This window comes from Sminthopsis crassicaudata, chromosome 4, assembly GCF_048593235.1.
Source record: "Sminthopsis crassicaudata isolate SCR6 chromosome 4, ASM4859323v1, whole genome shotgun sequence".
In the NCBI taxonomy this organism is placed as follows: Eukaryota; Metazoa; Chordata; class Mammalia; order Dasyuromorphia; family Dasyuridae; genus Sminthopsis; species Sminthopsis crassicaudata.
In genome coordinates, this window is record NC_133620.1 from 20989522 (window position 1) to 21011802 (window position 22281).

The window sequence follows — 22281 nt, forward strand, 5'->3', positions numbered from 1 at the left end:
TGGTCTCTACATATCTATTATTGTATCACTTATATGTGTTTTTCTATCATATTTTTGTCTCTATCACTCTATCACCCACGTGTATATTTTCCTCCTGTTTTCTAAGGATCTCTATCGCATGTACACATTTATTTCTATATTTTTCTCTACGTATCTATGACCTAGGCATATATTTATGTCTCTACATCACACTTTTCTGTCACCCATGTAAATAATTATTTTTCTACATTATATTTTTCTCTTTCTCTCTCCTCCGGATGTAATTATTTCCTTATCTCTCTCCCAGTACGTCTCTGCACCTCCCACCCCGGGAGCACCCCCTCGAGCCCGCACCCCCGTTGTCTCCTTAAGCCACGCCGGTTTCGGGGGTCGCGGCACGACCTCCACTTTAGCCTCTGCACCCAGGCCGGCTCCACGTTGGGTATACCGGAGGCGCGCCTTAAATGCTTGCGGATTTTTAGGGCGGACCCGGCCGGGGGCGGGACCTCGGAGCCGACTCCGCCCAATGGGGGGGGCTTCACGGTTTCCTTCACTTGGAGCAAAGTTTGGGCGGCTCGGGAGGGATCCCGTCCGGGCTGGAGCTTTTCACTGGACCAGAGACATGCAATCAGAACGCGGGGTGATTCGATCCCCGGGGTCTCGGGAGGGCCCCGCCGAGGCCGCGGTATGGCCGGGAATTGCGGCTAACCCGCGAGGACACGCCCCTTCTCGGGTCACGTGAGAAGCGCTCTGCGGCGGCTCCCACGTCTCCTCCCCCGCCCCTCCCCGGAAGCAGCGCCTTCCGGGAGCGGCGCAGGGCGGAGGGCAACATGGCCGCGCTCCGCCGCGCCTGAGCCCCGCGAGCCCCGCGAGCGCGCGCCGGCAGCCGCAGCCCGACAGCGTCGGCCTCGCTCTGGGCCCGCGGCGGCGGCGGCGGGAGCGTCGGTCGGGCGCGCTCAGGCGCGGGGGCGCGCGCGGCCCCGGGAGCAGGCGGCGGCGGCTGGAGCGGCGGCGGCGGCGGCCTGAGGCGGCCCCGGCCCGGCCCGGCCATGGAGACGGAGGAGGAGCAGCACATGACGACGCTGCTGTGCATGGGCTTCTCGGAGCCCAGCGCCATCCGCCGGGCCCTGCACCTGGCCAAGAACGACATTAACGAGGCCGTGGCGCTGCTCACCCACGAACGCCCGGGCCTCGACTACGGCTCCTACGAGTCCATGGACAGCGGGGGGCCCGGGGGGCCCGGCCCGGGGGGACCCGGCGGCGGCGGCCCCGGGGGGCTCGGGCCTGGGCCCGGCGGCGGCCCGCGGGGGGATGGCGGCGGGGACGGCCACGACCCGGCCCGCAGCGGGCCCGCGGGCGGCGGCGGCGGCGGAGGCTTCGACCCTCCGCCCGCATACCACGAGGTCGTGGAGACGGAGGTGAGGCCGCCGGGCCGGCACGTGGGGAAGGGGCGGGGGCCGAGGGGCGCGAGCGGCGGGTCTGCTCCAGGACCCTGGCCCGGGCGCAGAGACCCGGCGGGGAGCGGAGGGCGGCGCGGGGCTGCGGGAGGGACGAGGCCTGGGGCTGGTCAAGGACTCTGGTCACCTCCGGAGTGGGGGAGGGGCAGGAGGGGACTGAGCCCCGGGGCTGGTCCAGGCCCCCGGGCACCCCGAGGAGGGAGGGGCTGAGGCGAGGGGGGGCTGCGTGGTCCAGAGTTTGGGGGGTCAAGGTCTGGCATGAATCTAAAGAAAAGATGGAGGAGGCGGCCGGCGGGAGCAAAACCCACCGGCCTGTGCTTGGTCACTTTTCCGAGGGAGGAGGGGGCCTGGCCCTGCCCCGCTGGGGGGGCCAGCCTGGCCGTGATCGCGGCGGGAATAGGAAGACCTTTAGGGCCCCCCCTTTCTCTCTGCTATGTTGGTGACCTTGGGCAGGACACCCAAACTTCTGGACCGGACTTCTCTCCAGGTTCCCCTGGTTCAGCCCAGCCCGGGGCTGCCAGGCCAAGAGAGTAAGCCCGGAGGCCCGTTGGGTCTGGGAGGGCCGCTTTGCGGGCCAGAGTCAGTGTCAGAGTCAGAGGTCAGTCAGGGGCCCTGGGTCAGCTCGGAGACGAGGCCTCCCTGAGGCTGGGCAGCTGGAACCTGTTGGAGCCCGCTGTGGGTTCTGTCCAGTCCGGGCAGCTGAATGTGACCCAGGTAAAGAGCATCGGATCCGGTCAGAAAGTCTTAGTTCAGGGTCCCCCTTACTTTCATTGCCTCTCCTGACCTTGGAGAGATCTCTTTGGGGAACGTTGGAGGGACCTGCGGGGGCCCCCCCCCCCACGGACTGATGTTGGACATGAGACAAGCTGCTTGGGACGGGGCCTTATCCATGGCCTTATCATGACCCCCGTTTTACAGGGAGGGTCTGGAGGCACAAGTCCAGGGATGGCTTACTCAGCTCGGAGGCTCTGGACTGAGACCTCCCTGACCCCAGGCCCCCCACTCCCTGGGGTGCTTCTCTGAGGGTCTCTTCTAGCTTTACATGCCATGATCTTCTCTCCTTACAAGGGTTGGGGTCTGCTTAAAAAAGGTCTGGGAGAGCCTGTCCAACCTCTTGGCCACAGTCAAGGCCCAGGGCTCTGGGAGTAAGACTGGGACAGGACTGGTCACTAGTTAGAGACTGGCAGGCAACCACAAAGCCGTAGAAGAGGCAGAGTCTGAGTTTGATCAAGCTAGGGGAGGGGGGAATCACGTATCACCCCCAGATCCTTCTGATTCAGGGGTAAGAAGTCTCTGCTACTGTGGGCAAGGTCGGGGTTCTAGGCAAGTCAGACCAGACCGTCTGGGTAGTAGGACAACAAGTTGGGACTTTGCTTCATCCCAGAGGAGAGATGGATAATCTGAAGAGAAAGTTTGGTTCTTTCTTATCAATGAATGCTTCAAACCTCTCCAAACAAACTTGTTAGGCTAGCCCTGACTTCCAGGCTAAGCCCTGGACTTGTTTTTGACATGGAGCAGAGAGAGGTAGTGAGAAGTTTAATTTGTAATGATGCTCATTTTGAAGGATTTGGGTCTGTAAAAAATGCAGCTCACCTTAAGGGATGTGTTGTTAGACAGTTAAAGCTGCCATAGTTGTTTTTTGGAGAGGGAATCTAGAAGGGTTGTGGCAGTTCAATTAACTGTTCGTTATCTTTGTTTGGCAAAACAATTTCTTAATTCCAGATTATTGACACGACAGGTAGAGAGTGCTGGGGCTGGAGTCAGGAAGGCCTGAATTTAAATCTAGTTTTGGATTCTTCTTAGATGTACGACCCTGAACAAGTCACTTGATTGCTTTCTGCCTCAGTTTCTTCAGCAGTACAGTGTGATTCATAATAGTATTCACCATGAAAGATTGTAATATTCATAAAGCACTTAGCACAGTGCCTGGCATTTAATAATTGTTTGTTTTCTTCCCCTTCACATCCAACATATTTCCCTGTTTAAATTTTTACTTTAGTATAACAACTCTTTGCTAAGCATGAGAAATTAATTACATAGATTAATGCCTATGCAGTCAGATTGTTGAGGTTTTTAATTTGGGGACTTTTAATTTCCACTACACCTTTAACAACTGAAATAGTCGTCAACCTGAATAGCAATTATTCTCTCCTCTGATTTCTTCAGAATTGAAATTTCAAAACCAGGTGGTTTGGGTTTTTTTTTTCCCCCCTTAGGAATGTGCTCATGGAGCCCTAATAAATATGCTAAAATGAGAAATTCTTTTGCAATTTCTTTTTTCCACATCCTTTAACTCCCAACGCTTCAATACCTCAAGGATCACTGATTTTTTTCATTGTGTAGGTGTTCTTCTAACCATAGACTGCAGGCTTTTCATGGTTTAATTGGTTACTGTGGTTAAAAAAAATTCACTCCCTGATTCCTGACATGGTGCTTACATCAGTTGCTTAGAAGGGCAGTTTGAGAGCTTGTCCCCAGAGTCATCCTTCTGAAGCCTTTAAGAAGCATTTCACCACCACTGGTAATTTGGTGGTGTTTTGTTCTTTAATTTTTTCTTTTTAATTATAGACAAACCTCAACAGAATGTACGTTTCAGTATCAGAAAACAGAAAAAGAAGATTGTGTGAATTTGCTAATTTGAATTTCATAGTTTGGTTGTTTTTTAAAAGTTGTATATTTAGTTTGCCACAATTGTAAACAAACCTCTCTATCTTTGTTTGTATTCCATGTTGAATTATCTGCTTCTCTTTTTTGTGTATTTGTAATTGTTACATTAATGTTTCTTCATTGATATAATGTTTAAGATTCCAATGCCCCTTCAGTTTGTGGTGGGACATACAAAGTTTTAATACAAGTTAATTTTTCCTTCAATCTTAAAAACTCAGTTACAGTTTTCTGTGATGAATTTGGGCCTGTTGCTCTTTAATCCAATGAGAGAGGAGAGACAGAGAGAATGAGAGTGCAAATGTGTGTGTCACACATATGTACACCCTTGAATGCCAGGCTGATAAGTTTGGACTTGAAACTTGGGGAAGCGGAGTGTCAAGGTGTTGGTATTTGCCTCCCTGTGGGTAGAGAAAAAGGGCTGGGCTGGGACAGGCAGCAGTTCTTCCATGGGAGTAGGAGCTGGAATCTGAGGAACCAGAGAGTCTGACATTCAGTTGCTGGCCTGAAGCTAAGTCCAGGTGAATCTCAGGGAAGTAACAGTGACCTCTGGGTCTTAGGAAGGCCATCTGACAGGCTGTGTAGTGTGGAAATGGAGGCAAGTCAGGCCAGTTCCTGTGTAAGGTGCTGAGTTCCCAGAGTTAGAATAGCTCCAGGGGAGAAGGGCTGGGTGCTGGAGATGTGTAATACACTTCAAGGGGCTTGTATATGTGGTCACGAGCAGCAAGTCACATGACATTCTTCTCACCACACTCCTGTGACAAAGGTACTTTATTGTCATGTTTTACAGGTGAGGAAATAGGCCTAGAGACAGACCCACAGGCATTGCTGGTAATAGGGAATAGAGCTGAGAGTTGTTCTTGGTTCTTCTGATGCCAAATCTAATGCTCTTTCCTAAGATGGGGAGCCTGCCACTTGCTACCACTTTCTGAGGGACTCATATGAAAAAGAGGCTAGGGATATACCAAAATGATTGGAAGGAAGGGAAGGAACAAGCATTTATATAGTTCCTACCATAGTGCCAGGCACTAGATTAAACACTTTTTAAAGTGATGTTCTCTGATCTTCACAATAACCCTGGGAGGTAGGTGCTAGTATTGCCCTCATTTTACAGATGAGGAAACTGAGGCAGATAGATTAAGTGACTAACCTAAGGATTTTACAGCTAGAAAGTGTCTGAGGTTAGATTTAAACTCAGATAATCTAGAGTCCAGTGGTCCCTCAGACCACTGAGTTGGAGGGCCGGACTATAGTAAAAACAAAAGCTCACACTCTGCCTCCGCCCCTCAGCCCATTTGCCATAACCCGGCAGGTTGAATAAACGTCCTCAGCAGCCACATCTGGCCCACGGGCTGTAGTTTGAGAACCCCTGATTTAGACTCTAGGCTCAGTGTTCTTACTGTGCTTAGATAGACCTGACAAATGCACAAGTGTTTTATTTAAAATCACTTATATTGTACACTTCCATGTGACCCCTAAGTAAAGAGTGAATAAGTAGAATCAGAATTAATAGTATAAATTGGGGGGGGGGGAGTTCAAAGGGATCTTGAGGATGATCAAGTCCAACTTCATTTTATAGTTAAGAAGATTGAGTACTAAAGAGGGTAATTAAGTCAAGTACAATTAGTTCTTCCTATGTGTCAGGAACTGCTACAAATTCAAGCAAATAGAAAGGCAGTTCTGGGCCTTTCGAGGAACACAGCACATGAAAAAGAGCCCAGAAAGAGGAGTGTTGGAGCATATGTGAGAGTATGAGGGAGAGCATCAGCAGTGAAGACATTGCAGGTCATGAGGAGATCCTCTTACTCTGTAAGATTGATGTCTCAGGCTTCCTATAGCTTCTTATTCCCTCTGTCCTTACCACAAACTGCTTTTCTTGTTTCTGCTAGTATCCAAGCAGCCAATTAATTAGCTGATTGAGTAAGTTGGTCTGATTTGATTTAAGGCTTCATTTTAAACAACTATCTGGAAATTATTCTTTACCTTATTGAGAATAATTGCATGCATTTGGCAGTCACAATTCTGTGTCCTGGGTTGTCACAGCTGTGATTTCTCTAATCTGGGCTTTCCAGTGAAGAGCTTGTTTCAATTCAATGGGCCTTTGCAGGCTTGTTAAGTCCAGAATGCCAGGGAAATCCTCTTTACCTTGATGTCATTCTTTCTTCTACTTTTTTTTATTTCTTAATTTGTTACATTGGGCAGCTTACTTTCTCCATTGCTCTTTGTGTGAGATACTAACTTTTAATTCTTTGGAGATGATTGTGTTCCATGTTTTGATACATTGTGACAGACTAGATTGGCATCCTTAACCTTGGTGATTAAGATGAAGGTTTTAGTGAAAGTGTTATAAGTTTCAGAAAGGAAATGTTGCAATGAGGATATTGATAGGATACGTTTTTGCCAAATTTTCCTATATTCTGTAAAGTTTGTAATTTTTATATGTATAATGGCAGTAATCACCTACACTCTTAAGTGAGTTACTGGTGATGCGAGATGTATCTTATTTATTAAAATTCTTTGTCACAAACTATTTTTTTAAAAGTTGATGTTTTGTTTTTAAATTACAAACATTTATAATTTACTCCCACTTCGTAAGAGGTCTCCTGTATCTAAGTAAAATAATTAAGCAAAACTAACAAGAGTGAAATTTAATGAAAGTTTATGTAACATTTCATATCTGTAGTGCCCCTTCCCATCTCACTGTTTTAGAAAAGTAGTAGTAAGCAAGCACAAAAGTGTCCAACACAATCATATATCACAATTTACTGTTTCTTAATTGTTGGATAGCCATACAAGTTTATTTCTTTAACTCCACACTTAATACTCTTTTAATTCATTACTTTAAAGTGTTCATTTGGTATTTTGAGAATTTTTACTTTGGGCTGTTACTTTGTAGTGATTTTCTTCTGTTAATTTATATTTTTCTGCAGCTCACACAATTTTGGGAATCAGGGCTTCGATTTCTATTTTTTTTTTTTTTTTTTTTTTTTTTTTTGCCCCCAATTACAATTAATTACTTGGTAAAAGCTTGATATCCATGTAAAGTTAGATGCAAACTTTAGCACAATGTGTTTTGGGGGAAAGGGAACAACCACTACTGAATCCTGGGCACTTTGCTAAGCTTTTTACATTCTATCTTCACCACAACTTTGGGAGGTAGGTATATTATTCTCTCCTTTTACAATTGAGGAAATTGATACAAGAAGAGGTAGCGCAATTTGCTCAGGTCACTTGTAGGTCTAGTGCAGGGATTCTCAAACTATGACCCCATGGGCCAGATGCGGCTGCTAAGGACGTTTATGCTGCCCGGGTTATGGCAAATGGGCTGAGGGGCGGAGACAGAGTGTGAGCTTTTGTTTTTACTATAGTCTGGCCTTCCAGTAGTCTGAGGGACAGTGAACTGGCCTCCTATTTAAAATGTTTGAGGACCACTGGTCTAGTGCTTTGTCCACTGTGCCATCAGTCACCTCTGTGTAAGGAAGGATTTCCTGACTGAGAGTTGTCCAGAAATGAAATGAGCTGCTTGAAGGTAATGGGTTTCTTGTCAGGGGAAGGATGGATAGTCATTTAAAAATGTGGAGACTTTTTTGTTATTTGCAATGTTGTAGAATGAGAATCCCAGAATTGAAGAATTTAAGAGGTGGAAGTGCCAGGGAAACAAGAATAGTCTCCCCACCATAGCTGAGTTGCTCCCTAGAGGGAATGGGACTCCCTGGCTTCCATGTCCCAACCTCAGATCCTGTGAGTCAGCAACCCTCCAGTGTTCTTCCAAGACCCGTTCACTTTTTGCATAGTTCTGAAGTCTAATCCTCTTCCATGTAACACACCTTTAATACTTAAAGACCACTACCATATTTTTTGTATCCCCTATCCCGTCCATGCAATATGCATTGCAGATATGGTATAACTGAAGGAAACTGAACCTTCTCTATTTGCCCAGGTACTGCAGTGGACAAGGAAACAGCACACTGTTGGTACTCGATATTTCAAGAGGCTCTGAGTTTGTGGGGTGTTTCCTCCACTGTTGGAATCTTAACACCTCCATGGGCTTGGGCAGTTGCTGCTGCTCTCCAGATTTGGCAGCTAGATAATAGACATCTTGTTTATAAGACTTAGGAGAGTTTAAACCCCACTGCCCAGTGGTGAATACCTCAGGGTCTTTTCTCTACCATGGGGAAGACATGAGCAGAGAGTAGTGAAAATGCTTTCTAGGAGAGAGAGAGCCAGAGAAAGTTAGGAGAAGAGAGAGAGAGATGCATGTGTATGTGTGCACTTGTGCGCTAAGCTTTATACAGGCAAGTTCCTTTACAAAATGAATGCAAATGAAATTAGTGGTTAGATAGCAAGTGTTTTACTATGTTGTAATTTTTGCTCATTCTCAGACATTGTAGATGAGGGTCTCATCTCTCTGCTCCCTAATTTCGTTCAACCCAATATGACTCACTTCTGTGAAGAGTGATTCCCACAGAGATGTTACTGAGTCTCCACTCTAGTGTTTAGTGCTTTTCATCACCATAATAGCTCTCTTTAGGTCAGTCCCTCTTGCTGCACCTTAAACCCTTTCATTTCTTAGCATCATCAGATGGATAAGAATTTGATCTCTTGAAAACCTAGTGAATGTAATAGCTAACAACAGTAACAACGGCTGGCATTTATGTAGGTTAAAGATTTGCAAAGCATTTTACATTTATTATCTCATTTGATCATAGAGTACTTTATGAAAAGCTTAGAAAGTGACTGTGGACGGACCTTATTGCAAAGTTCATTTTTTTCTTAGTTTGTTGTAATACATGTGTATCTAGATAGCTTTAAAATAGATTTTGTGAAACAGGGTTTCATATAAACAAAAGAAAGGAAATATTTAATGATCTTGACTTATCGATAGCAAAATTTGTTAAAAAAGGACTTTAGTATTATGATTTTGGGGCTTTTAGGCAAGCTCATGGGCAGTAAAAATTAAGTAGTAAACTCTTACAATGTGCCAGGCTGTGTGCTGAGTATAAGGATACAATGCATGCAGTATGGTTTGGGTCAAATCTCAAGAGGGCTGATCAGTCTAGAGTGAACCCACAGGCCTCAGAACTATCAGTTGTAGAGATGAAAAAAGAGGGCTGAGGCTAGGCTTGTATGCTGAGGAAGTTGATGGGTCATGTGATCCTGGGGGCCTGAGAAGGGTAGGTTTGGGATTTGAAGAAGCTCTGGGAAATGGGCTGGAGGGGGCATGTATTCTCAGCTTAGGTGGAGAGTGGGAATTCCTTGTGAATAGCAGGGGCTGTTTTTTATTTTCTCTCTATTCAAGATGGTGCTTAATGAGGACTTGTTGGATTAGATTGGAAGGTTGGACAAATCTCTTTACTCTTCAAGGTTCTCCCTGATCCAGAAAGTGGCTCCTCCTTCTGTGGCTGTACCCCAGAATCTTAGCTAGCTAACTGGCTGCTTTGAGAAAATAATGAAAAACAAATTTAAGTTACATCTGAAAGAAATGATTTCCTTTGCATGTTTATGTGTAATGTAGGGAATTATTTCTGGATAGATGTTTTGTTAGCACAACCCTTCTTTAAAGTCAATTTCCTTTTTTGTAAAATGAGGGGGTTGGAGTGGACGTTTAAAAGCCCTTCTAGGTGTGAACCCTGTGAGCCATGAACTCTGAGGAAAAGTGAAAGTTTTGTATGCTAATAGTGCTAATGATTACAACCAAACATTTAAGAGCCTATCAGATACCAGACATTGGGCTAAGCATTTAGAATAGAAAGGCAAGAGTGAAAGTTCCCCTTAAGGAACTGACATTGTATATTTATGGTATGTGCAAAATATATGTAAGGGAAAGCCATGGGATTGGGGGTGGGGTAGAAAGGAGAGCTCGGGCTTGACTGGAAGAAACTTGAGATTCTAGAAGTCAGGAAAGAGCTGGTTACATGCTCAGGAACATATGTCAAGGTGTGGAAGCCCCAAACTTGAGCAAAAAGAATCTGATGTGCTTAGAGCGGATGTGAAGGAAGGGCAAGTGACCTTAGGCTCAGTTGTGTTTAGTGTCTCAATATTTATTCCTTCTCTGGGAGTTACCAGGTGCAAAGATTGTGCAATGATGTACTGCTTGATTGGTCGGATTTCAGTTATCTAGCCTGGTGGGCTGAGAACCTGGAAGTAAGAAGGGTTGGGGGCAGAGCAGGTTTCTAAAAAAAGGAATGCTCACAAAATCCAGGATCAAGCAGAGAGAGACTCTGCCTTTTTTGTGTCCTCGATTTTTTTTTTGCTACCACCTATTGTCCTCTCATCAGAATAATACTTTAAATGAATAAAATAAAATAGGTTATAAAGAAAACAAGTTATCCTGAATAGTTATCAAAATATCTAAAAAAACAAATTTACAAACTCTAAAAGTTGGACTGCTTTCTTCTCATAGGAAAAAATACTTGTCAACCTCTTTATCTATTTGCCTGACCTACTGTAGATAAGATTCAGCAAACAGACTGAAGACTGCAGATAATACTTGGGACATGTGTTTAAAGTACAGAAACAATTCTTCTAAAACATGAGAAATGTACATTTAGAAAAGTAGGGATTAATAATCCAGAAAGGGCAGTCTCAGAAGAGTCCAATCACCCCCACCACCTCAACCATGAAAAAGCTAAAGCAGGAGCACAAAGAGCATAGCAGGTGCCATCCAGTGATGCTGCTGCAGGCTCTCAACATATAATGCAAGAAAAAGGCTGCCTGGATTAATAAAGTGCATAAGCATTGAAAAGTTACTGAATTCCTCATAACTGATTTTCATTATGTATTTTCTCACAACACAAAGGTATGGAGCCATAGGTGAAGAATAGTGGTTTCATGAACTTCAGTTGTACTTAGAGAATAGGAATTCCGTGAGATAATTGTGGTGCTAAGATGACTAACTGAAATTATTTTTGTAAAATGGGAATTAGATTAAATAAGATTAACTTCTTTTCATTCTCACATTGAGGATTTCTTCCTAGGGATATTTCATAACCATATTTCTTTCCCTGGCCCATATCTAGCTCCCAAGTAGTGTTTATGGGATTTTTTAATTCATTGAAAATTCAGAATGTTCCATGGCTGGATTAATTTGGGAAAACTTGTTTAGAAGTGAGATCCAAAGCTATCATTGTATGATCAAGCTCACTACAATAATGAATAGTGAGTGGCAAGGATAGCTACGTCACTAGGAAAGAGTATGCTTTATAAGAAAGCATAATCCTTTTCACAAATAGACCTAATCATAGGGAACACAGTCCTGAAAACATTTATCTTATTCTGTGTCTTGCTTTCCCCATAGCCCCTTCCTTCAAGAGAGGGTCCTCTACAAACTTGTGTGATCATTGCACTTAATTGCGATGGTCCAGTCTAACTCCTCTGAAGGGCTCAGAATAAGTCCTTGTCAGGATAAGCAAAAGTCCTTGTCCCACGTTGTGGACACCAATTGTAACGTGCTGTTGTCTCCAGAAGCTGCCCATCGCTTTCTGGGAGGAGATCTGCTGTGTCAACTCAAATCTCTAGGACAGATTCTTCCTGTAGAGAACCGTCGTCTCCAGACAGTTGCCGTTAACTCTCGTCCAGAGAAGTGACTTCCCTTCCTGCAGAGAGCTACGTCAAGCCTACAAACTTGTGTGATCATTGCACTTAATCAAAATGCACAAGTCTTTCAACATTTTATAATGTTATTGTAAAAATTATTTTCAGGGTCTGTTCAGTTCACTCTGCATCATTCTGGGCAAGTCTTCCCAAGACTTTCTACATTTCAGCCATTCTCTTATGGATATGGTAACTTTTTAGATAATAATAGTTCAAATTTACATATTGTTTATGCCAGGCAATTGTGCTAAGCACTTTACAGTTATCATCTCATTGGATCTTTACAACAACCTTGGGATGTAAGTGCTGCTGTTATCTGTAACGAGCTGTCGTCTCCAGAAGCTGCTGGATCGCTCTCTGGGAAGAGATCTGCTGTGTCTACTCAAATCTCTCAGACAGATTCTTCTTCCTGTAACGAACCGTTGTCTCCAGGCAGTTGCTGTTAACTCTTGTCCAAAGAAGTGACTTCCCTTCCTGCAGAGAGCCCCGTCAGGCCTGATGTAATGCAGAGAGTCTTCTTCTTTCTCTGAGAGTCCTCTTCTTTTATTCTCCCAGAGAATGGGCGTGGGATAATGCAAGGGCTTCTGGGAAGAACCACTTCAGCCAATGGGCTTGCTCCTTCTACCAAGTCAACCTGAGTTCTCACCTTGTAACTATCCAGACAACCTCAGTTCTCACTTAGTAATCCTAACATCTCCCCCTTTCTTTTGATTTAGAACATAGGACAGTCATGACCTTGAAACATAAATCCATCAATATGGGAAGTATTACAGATAATTACATAAATTACATAAGCACATAGTAACATAGTAACATAACACATGCTAGAAGTATATAACATAATCATAATCAAATAATCATAAATTGAAAATTTATAAATGTCCATAAGTCCATTGTCCATTAGTCTCATCTTGTGTGAGGAAGTCCAATGATTCCTGCTGGTTTTTAAAGTTCTTTAACAGTCTTCTTATTATCCATGCTCTTTCAGTGTCAGATGTTTCTTAGATCTTCTCCTTTATTTTGAGATCTTTCTCTTTTTCTGTCTCTCTCTGATGGACAAGGCGAATATGACTCGTTGGCACTCATCTGATTCCTTCTCCTGCTGAAGAAATACAAGCAAACCCTCTCCCCCAGGCAGTTAACCTATCTGGTTACCTTCTATTTACCACTTTCTAAATCTCTTCTCATCATCTGGCAATTACATTGGAATTGTTTGCACTGGACACAGCCCTGTTGGTTTAAAAGGCCTGTATTCTCCCCAAGTGTAATCCATTTTTGCAATCTGATTGCCTTTTGACTGACTTATCAGGTAATCCCTTTCTGCCATGTGATTGCTTCTCTGCTGATTGATTAAATCAGAGTCCTGGCCTTCTAAAGGCTCTTTAGGTGTAACATCAGCTGCCATCATGCCCCAAGTCTTTTTTGCCTGGGGCCCTGGACCTGGGCCCCTCATCCCGTTTCCCTGAATTAGTTTACACTCTGATGCCCAATGGAGTCCTCTGTTGCATTTTGGACATGGGGTTTTAGGTCTTCTCTCACCCTGTTTCCTCACTGTATCTCCATACCTACACTGAGCTCTTAGATGTCCAATTTTTCCACATTGAAAACATCGCCGAGTTTCTCTAGAAGGCCCTTGCCAGGAGGGACCCTGTCTTTCCACATTCATCATTGTCCGGGTGTAAAAAGCATTTGTTCCCACTGTAGCACAGCGTCTTATGATCTCCTCTAAAGGAGCATCTTTGTCTAATCCCCATATAATTCTTTTGCAAATCTCATTGGCATTTTCCTTAGCCAGATGTCTGGTCATTATTTCTGTAGCTGAATTTTCTCCAATAGTTCTTTTGACAGCAGTTTGCAAACGTCCCACAAAATCTGCAAAAGGTTCATTGGGACCTTGCTCTATTTTAGTGAAAGCCTCTCCACGATCTTTCTGTCCAGGGAGGACACCCCAAGCTTTTATTGCAGCCTTGGCAATTTGTTCATATATTGTCATGGTATAATGAATCTGTTCCGAATTCTCTCCATACCGACCTTCACCAGCCAAGTGCTCAAAAGTGAATTGTGTGTTAACTCCTATTTCCAAATTGCATCTGACTTGAATTTTACATAATTCATGAAATTCCGCAAGCCATAATAAATTTTCTCCAGGTTCCAGACATGTCCTTGCTATGGATTTCCAATCATTCGGGGTTAGGACTTCATAAGACAAACCATCTAGTAACATTTTGACATAAGCTGATGTAGCCCCATAAAGGGTACAACCTTTTTTCAAATCCTTAATTGTATTCAAATCTAAAGGTGCATATCTTCTCCTTTTTTTACCTACAGAGTCAGTATTTTCAATCACAGGATATGCATGTATAAAATCACTTATATCCTGTCCTTCTCTCTTAGCTTTAACCAATGCTTTTTCTAATCTTGTCATAGGCTTAGGCTTCTTCACAGGCAATTCTGTTTGTGTTTCTGCCTCTTCCCCTCTTTCTTCCTCCATCTCTGAAGGTGGGGTTGATGTGGGCCTGTCAATAATCTGTTCTCTAGGCAGGGTTGAAGCTTCTTCAAGAGAATCATACCATAATTCCTCATTTAAATCCTCTTGCTCTAGGGAAAGATCTTGATCTTTCCTTTTTTCCTCACACTTCCTCCTCTGTTCATTTTTAGAACTTTTCCTTCTCCTACAACTTGCTTGATAGTTTAAGGCTAATTGAACTATGTTGTAGATATAAAATACTTCCCTGTTCGGGCGCCAAATTGCGAAGGTCTGGTCTAGCTCCTCTTGTCAGGATAAGCAAAAGTCCTTGCCCCACGTTGGGCGCCAATTGTAACGAGCTGTCGTCTCCAGAAGCTGCTGGATCGCTCTCTGGGAAGAGATCTGCTGTGTCTACTCAAATCTCTCAGACAGATTCTTCTTCCTGTAACGAACCGTTGTCTCCAGGCAGTTGCTGTTAACTCTTGTCCAAAGAAGTGACTTCCCTTCCTGCAGAGAGCCCCGTCAGGCCTGATGTAATGCAGAGAGTCTTCTTCTTTCTCTGAGAGTCCTCTTCTTTTATTCTCCCAGAGAATGGGCGTGGGATAATGCAAGGGCTTCTGGGAAGAACCACTTCAGCCAATGGGCTTGCTCCTTCTACCAAGTCAACCTGAGTTCTCACCTTGTAACTATCCAGACAACCTCAGTTCTCACTTAGTAATCCTAACAGTTATCACTATTTTCCAGGTGAGCAAACTGAGACAAATAGAGATTTAAATGACTTGCCCAGAATTATACAGCTAGGGTATGTCTGAGACTGGATTTGAAATCAGATCTTTGTGTCTGAAGCTGATATTTAATCTACTGTGTGCTAAGTTTCCAGTTCTTAGAATTAATAAAAAAATTTTTCCTTTATTTTAACCGTCCTTTCATAATAGGTCTATTAATATTGTTGGGTCAAAGGTTATGCACAGTGTAATGACTATTGAGACATATTTTTAAAATACTTTCCCCAGTAGCTGGGCCACTTCATCTGTCCTCCCCAATCTTTGTCATTTCTTGTTACTCTTATGAGTATGAAGAGTTGTATTTACCTAATTATTAATCTCTGGGAGCATTTTCCCATAAGGCTGTTGATACCTTAGATTTCTTTCTTTGAAAACTACTTTTTCAGAGGCAGCTAGGTGGCACAGTGGATAGAGCACCAGTCCTGAAGTCAGGGGGACCTGAGTTCAAATCTAGTTTTAGACTCTTAACACTTCCTAGCTGTGTGACCCTGGCCAAATCACTTAACCCCAATTGCCTCAGCAGAAAAACCAAACCAAAACAAAAATTATTCATATTCTTTGACCATTTGTCATTTTGAAACTTGCTCTTATTCTTGCACATTTGAATCAATTCCTTATAAATGTTGGGAATGAGATGTTTACCAGAGAAACTTGCTGCAAAAATTGCTTTTTCAGTTACTTGTTTCCCTCTAATTTTAGATGCATTTAATACATTTTAGAAATTTGAGTCATTAAGCATTTATTAAGTGCCTACTTTGTACCCATGATCAGCACTAGGAACAAAGGCAAAAGACAGTCATTGACAACTCTAAATAGATTCTGTCATGGACAGATAATGTGAAGAAAAAAATTAAGCCTCTTGATGAGGGTGAAAGAGGAGAGGGGAAAAGCTGGCTTATTGTTTAACATAAAAAAAAAAAAAAAAACTAAGATCTTGGCATCTGGTCCCATCACTTCTTGGGAAATGAAGAAGAAATGGAAGTAGTGTCAAGTTTTGTGTTTTGGGACTCAAAGATTTGTGTTTTGGGACTGCAAACAGCAATTGTAGCCATGAAAAAAGTTCCTTGGAAGGAAAATTGATAAAACTGGACAACAAACTAAAAAGCAGAGACCATCACCTGATGACAAAGATCTGTATGGCAAAAACCATCAGTGCTGTTTTCCATTAGAATTGTATAGCTATGAGAGGAGGACTTTAAGAAAAGCTAAATAGCACAGAACAGACACTTTTGGATTGTGGTGCTAGAGAAGAATTTTGAGGGTCTCTTGAACAACAGAGAGATCAAATGAGTCAATCAGTACTTTAAAAAATTGATTCAGACCATTCACTAGAAGGTTAGATATTGAACCTGAAGCTTAAATATTTTGGCCACACAAGGATAAGACAGGATTCATTGGGAAAAGCCTTGATGTTGAGAACGATTGAAGGCAAAAAGAGAAAGGGATAACAGAGGATGAGATGGGAAGATAGTATCATGGGAACCACAAATATGAGCATAGGCATAGTTCAAGAATATGGATTAGAAGGGCTTGGCATGCTGTGCTTCATGGGATCACAGAACAGCAGATAATGAACAAACTGATTGGATGTTCTAAAAAGTTATCAAACTGTACATACCCTTTGATACAGCAGTGTTTCTGCTTGGCTTATATCCCAAAGAAAGGTACAAAATGTGATAGCCCTGTTGTTCATAGTGGTAAGAAACTGGAAACTGGATGCCCATCAGTTGGAGAATGGCTAAATAAGTTATGATAACATTTCTACCTTTTTTTATCATTTATTGAACTACTTGCCATATAGGGGAGGGCAGCGATTGGAACACAAGGTTTTGCAAGGCCTAATGATGTTCATGCATATGTTTTGAAAAATAAAAAAGGGGAAAAAAGGACAAACTAATTGGGTGTTCTAAAGAAAGCAAGGCCATTTTCTGTAAGTTATGGAAGGCACATAATTACTGGCCAATGGCTTGCTGGCCAGTGGATTGTTGAGAAGATAAACTCTTATTCTATAAGCCAGGTCTGGAATCAGAACACCTATATGAACTTCATGTAAGCTATTCCTTGGAATTAAAGTTGGTGTATAGAATGAATATTAGGTGTTAAAAAAAAGAATTTACTAAGGTTTAAGGAGGGCCAGAATGGACTAGATGGTACTCATCCTTTTTTGTTTCCATGGCTTGGGATCATAGCTTCCTCAGGAAATCTTCCCATTTTGATGAATTTTACAGTTTATGATGTATATACATTCACCAAGAAATAAAATTGTGTTTAATTTTTCATATTGAAAATTTCATGCATAGTTTTTTTTAATCTTAAAACATTCACCCTTGCAAAACCTTTGTGTTCCAAATTTCTTTCCCTCTCTTTCTCCCACTCCCTCCCCTAGAGAGCAAGTAATATATGTTAAACATGTGCAGTTCTTCTAAACATATTTACATATGCATTATGTTGTCCAAGAAAAATAAGATCAAAAGGGAAAAAAACACAAGAAAGAAAAAACAGACAAACAACAAGAAGAGGTAAAAGTACTGCTCCACATTCAGTTTCCAGAGTTCTCTCTTTGGCTGCAGATGGCTCTCCATCAAAAGTCTATTGGAACTGGCCTCAATCACCTCATTGTTGAAAAGAGCCACATCCATTAGAATTGATCATTGTATAATCATCTTGTTGGTGTGCACTATGATCTCTTGGTTCTGCTCATTTTACTTAGCGTTAATTTATGTAAGTCTCTCCAGGCCTCTCTGAAATCATTCTGCTGGTCATTTCTTACAGAACAATAATATTCCATAACATTCATATACCATAATTCCTTGAACTATTCTCCAGTTGGTGAGCATCCACTCAGATTCCAGTTTCTTGCCCCTATGAAAAGGGCTGCTACAAAACTTTTTGCACATGTGGGTCCCTTTCCCTCCTTTAAGATCACTTTGGGGGGCAGCTAGGTGGCACAGTGGATAGAGCACCAACCTTGAATTCAGGAGGACCTGAGTTCAAATGTAGTCTCAGACACTTAACACTTCTTAGCTCTGTGACCCTGGACAACTCACTTAACCCCAGCCCCAAAAATAAATAAATAAATAAATGAGATCTCTTTGGGATAGCCCAGTAAAAAGGGTCAAAGGTCAAAGGGTATGCACTGTCCGATAACTTTTTGAACATAGTTCTAGTTGTTCTCCAGAATGGCTGTATCCATTCACAATACTAACAGTATTAATCTCCCAGTTTTCCCACATCTTCTCCAACATTTTTCCTGTCATTTTAGCCAGTCTGAGAGGTGTGTAGTGGTATCCCAGAGTTGTCTTAATTTGCATTTCTCTGATCAATAGTGATTTAGAGCACCTTATCATGGTTGCATCACATTTTAAATATAAATGTTTATTAGAACACAGTCAAGTGAATTAGTCAGACCCTTGAATTTGTTTCTTGACTAACAGTTTCTTCTTGATAGAGCTCTTAGAGTTGCTTATGTATCATGTTCAGTTTCCTTAGATTTGATTGAGAACACAGAATAAAAATCTTGATTCACAGATAACTTATTAGAAATGGAATTAAAGTCTTATCTTATGAACATGTATGGTAAAAAATAGAATAGGTTTCTAAGTTTACATCAGTAAATTTACAAATTTTTAATTAGTTTATGGAAAAATTTGTTTGGAAATCAATATGGAGTTTCTCATCATTGAGATTAGTTGACTCAATTTTCACCAGATTATTGTTAAAAGGGTTTTATTTCTGAATCTCATTAGAAATAATGCCTTTACCTACATCTTGTCCCATCTCCCCTGACAACCATTCTTATACTTACTGAATGTTTCAATAAGATAATGTAGTTATTTGCTAAATATTTCAAATAATGGGTCTTTTATACATATGTCAAGAGCCTTCTAGGTTTCTGGGAAGATGTCATCAAGCAAGGCATAAAACAGAGAGATTGATGTTTGTTCAAAGTATACTCCATTTCTCTGGAGGAGGGGCAGTGCAGATTCCAATTTTGAGTTAGGATTCCTTATGCATAGCGAGGTCCTCCACATGTTCCTCTTTGAGAATGGCATTGTTGATTGAATTAAATCCCTGAACATTGCAGAATTTCTGGAAGAGATGAATAATCATTCAAAGGAGTTTGATTCATCCTTCTATTCAGAAAAAAACCCAATGGGTGAAGAATGTCCATTACCCAGATTTCACCATCTGTCCAAATGGGCATCGTGCTAAATATAATAACAAAGGCATACTGGAACTTAGGTTTGTAGTCAACAAGTACTAACTTAATGTCTACTCTTTCTCATTGGCCACCAATGGGTCTTAAGAGGGAAAGATTAGGGTGGTTTGGGACAATTGGCTGTTCCCTATTTCTGGTACTTTGTCCACTTCTTGGCTGCCTTCAAGTGTCAGCTAATGTTTTTAGTAATTTGAAACAATACAATTATTGATCATTTTTATGTCACCTTCTAGGGAAAGAGTATATTTAACTGTTTTTATGTTGGAAAATGATTAGCTCTTGACCTTATATTTGTGTTGATTCCCTATATATTTTAGATGTGAGGGAGAGACAGGCATAACATGTGGCAGGCAAATTAAACCACCCCCATCTCTCTTCCGAACAGCTCAGGACTCTCAATCCAAGAGCCATGGCAATAGCCACACTTTTCAGCGCCAGGCACCTACTGTGTGTCAAGCTCTGCTAAGAACTGAGGAAAAACAGGTCGGTCACTGTTCTCAGGGAGCTCACAGTCTAATGCCAGACAGTTTTATCAGGGGAAGTGACATCGTAGAAGAAGCGGTAGCCCTGCTTAGCCACTGTGTCCTAGGGGTGGTGGGGTCTTTCTGTCAGACTTGGTGCTAAACCACTATCCCTTGTCTTTTCCATTAAACTATGAGCTTCAAGAGCAAGGATATATCACCCTCCTATTTGTGTCACCTGTGCTTTGTATAGACTAGGTGCTTCTTTTTATTAATTCATTCATTCATCCTTTCAACTTAACAGATATTTATGTAAGCATTTTTCTTATGTGATAATTTCTTTATTTTAGCTGCATGGGACTTTTGTAATTGAAATGTTCTATTTTATGGTTATCCTTATCTTTTGTAGAGAATATTCCCCTTAGTCATATTTGGATATATAGTATAGATAACAATGTTATATTTTCTTTTGTTTTCCTGTATTTTAAAAAATATGTATTTAGTTCACATCAATTTTTGAGCTATTCTGGTGTCATGTACAAAATGCTGATTTTTCTGAGAATTCTTTATAGTCTGCCCCTCAGTTTGTTTATGTTCTTAGATTTTTCAAACAGTAGGTTGTTATGTTGTTTACTGCTTGGTTTATCTGTTCCAATGTTCTTTTAAATTTAACCAGTATTGATAGTTTTGACACGTTATTGATATCTGATTATGTTAGATTTCTTTCATTCAATTAATGCTTTTTTATTCCCCTCAAAGTTGTTGAATTTTTGTTCCTCTTTGAATCTTCTTTTTTATTGTTCCATAACGCAGCCCCTTGGCAGTAAAAACCTCCAGTGTTTTAGCACTAACTCTACAGTGAATTTAGGTGGTATGCTCATTTTCTATTATATTGATGTAGCCTTCCCATGAATAGTGCATCTCTCAATCAGTAAGCATTTATTAAGTATTTGCTGGCATTACCAACATACTTGTAATACAGATAAAGGCAAAAACTTTGCCCTTAAGGAGCTCCTGTTTCAAAGAGGGTACTCGATATAGATATTTGGGTACATAAAATCTGTATACAGAGTAGGTGGAAGAGAATCTCAGAGAGGGGAGGACTTGAAGCTGTGGCCCCTGAAAAAAGGTATTCTGGGACACAGAGCAGAGGCACAGACCTTACTGGGGCTGTGATGGACTATGCAGAAGGAACTGTAAATGGATCTTATTGTAAATTGGATATTGTAGATTATGTAGATGGGAGTAAAATAGGAAACAGAATGTAGCATGGGTCCAGTTTATGAAGAATTTTCTATTTGGTCTTGAGGGATGGGTAATAGGGAGGTCCTGCAGTTGATTCAGTAAGGAGGTGGTGAGCTCAGAACTTTGGAGAAAAACTTTGATAGTTGAGTGACATGGAGAGAAGGATTTCTGTAGTCGAGATGCTGTGCAGGATGCTGATGGGGGGGGGGGGGGCTGGAAGGCTGGTGGTGCCTCCCGAGCTGTCAGAAAGTGAGGGAGAGGGTCATGTGCTGTATGAACTGAGGAAAAAGGCTAGATCTGGGAGTCCTGGGCATAGACGTACTGATAGGGCTCTCTGGAGTAGCTGAGATCCCCAGGTGAGATAGAACAAAGGTGCTAAGCCTTTTGGATACCGTGGACCCCCTGTGGCAGTCTGGTGGAAACCCATGGATGTCTTGGAATGCAGGATAACAGGAAACCTTTAAAAAAAAGTTCAAAGACTACAAAGTTAAGGATTCCTGGTGTAGAAGGAAAGGAGAAAGGGTCCTGGGCCTAGGCTTGGAGCACCCTCCTGATTACCTGGCCTGGGGCAGGGTGCCATAAAGAGAACCAACAAAGAATAGCCTCAAGCCCGCTGAGCAGACTGTCAGGAGAAAGTATTGCCAAAAGTTCAAGGCAGGGGAGAGGCAAGAAGACTGAAGGTTTAGAAAAGGATGGAAAGAGGGGGAGAGAGAGATCAGCAAGTTGTCCCCTAAAAGCGGCAGACAGCCTGGGCTGGATCACGAGGGCTGGGGAGTGCTCCCTAGTCATGGTGGCTCACCTTTCTATAAATAACTCCCATTTGCAGAGTTTTTCCTCCAGCAGCTCTGGGGGCTAACTAATTGATGAAGGAGGAAATGTTGTGTACCCTAAGGGAATCATAAAGGAGGGAAAAGGACCCACATAAGCAAAAATGTTTGTCCGGCTCTTTTTGTGGTGGCAAAGAATTGGAAAATGAGAAGATGTCATTAATTGGGGAAAGGCTGAAGAACTTGTAGTACATGAAGGTAATGATATTATTGTTTTATGAAAAATGATGAACAAGCTAGTTATAGAAAGACCTGGAAAGATTTACATAAACTGATGCTGAGCAAAACAGGCAGAACCAGGACATCATTGTCCACAGTAACAGCAAGATTGTGCCATGATTAGCTAAGAAAGGCTTAGTTCTTAGTGGTTCAGAGATCCAAAGTAATCCCAATAGACTCTGGACAGAAAAATGCCATCTGCAACCAGAGAGAGAACTAAAGAAACTGAATGTAAATCAACCCAAACTATGTTCATTTCTTTTTTTCTTTCTTTTTTTTTTTTTTTTTTTTTTTTTTTTAATCTCAACCATGGTTTTTCCTGTTTGCTCTGATTTTTCTCTCCCAACATAAAACATAATACTTAA

At 42.3% G+C, this 22281-nt stretch overlaps 1 protein-coding gene across 2 annotated transcripts in view; it reads left to right on the top strand.

Moving 5' to 3' along the window:
• Positions 1-972: 972 nt before the first annotated feature.
• Positions 973-22281, top strand: part of USP24 (ubiquitin specific peptidase 24) — a 149177-nt gene continuing 127868 nt past the window's right edge. For both annotated transcript variants that reach the window (XM_074265835.1, XM_074265836.1), the window contains exon 1: positions 973-1397. In XM_074265835.1, coding sequence (XP_074121936.1) covers positions 1029-1397 — 369 coding nt within the window. In that variant the 5' untranslated portion in view covers positions 973-1028. The remainder of the gene's footprint in view (positions 1398-22281) is intronic.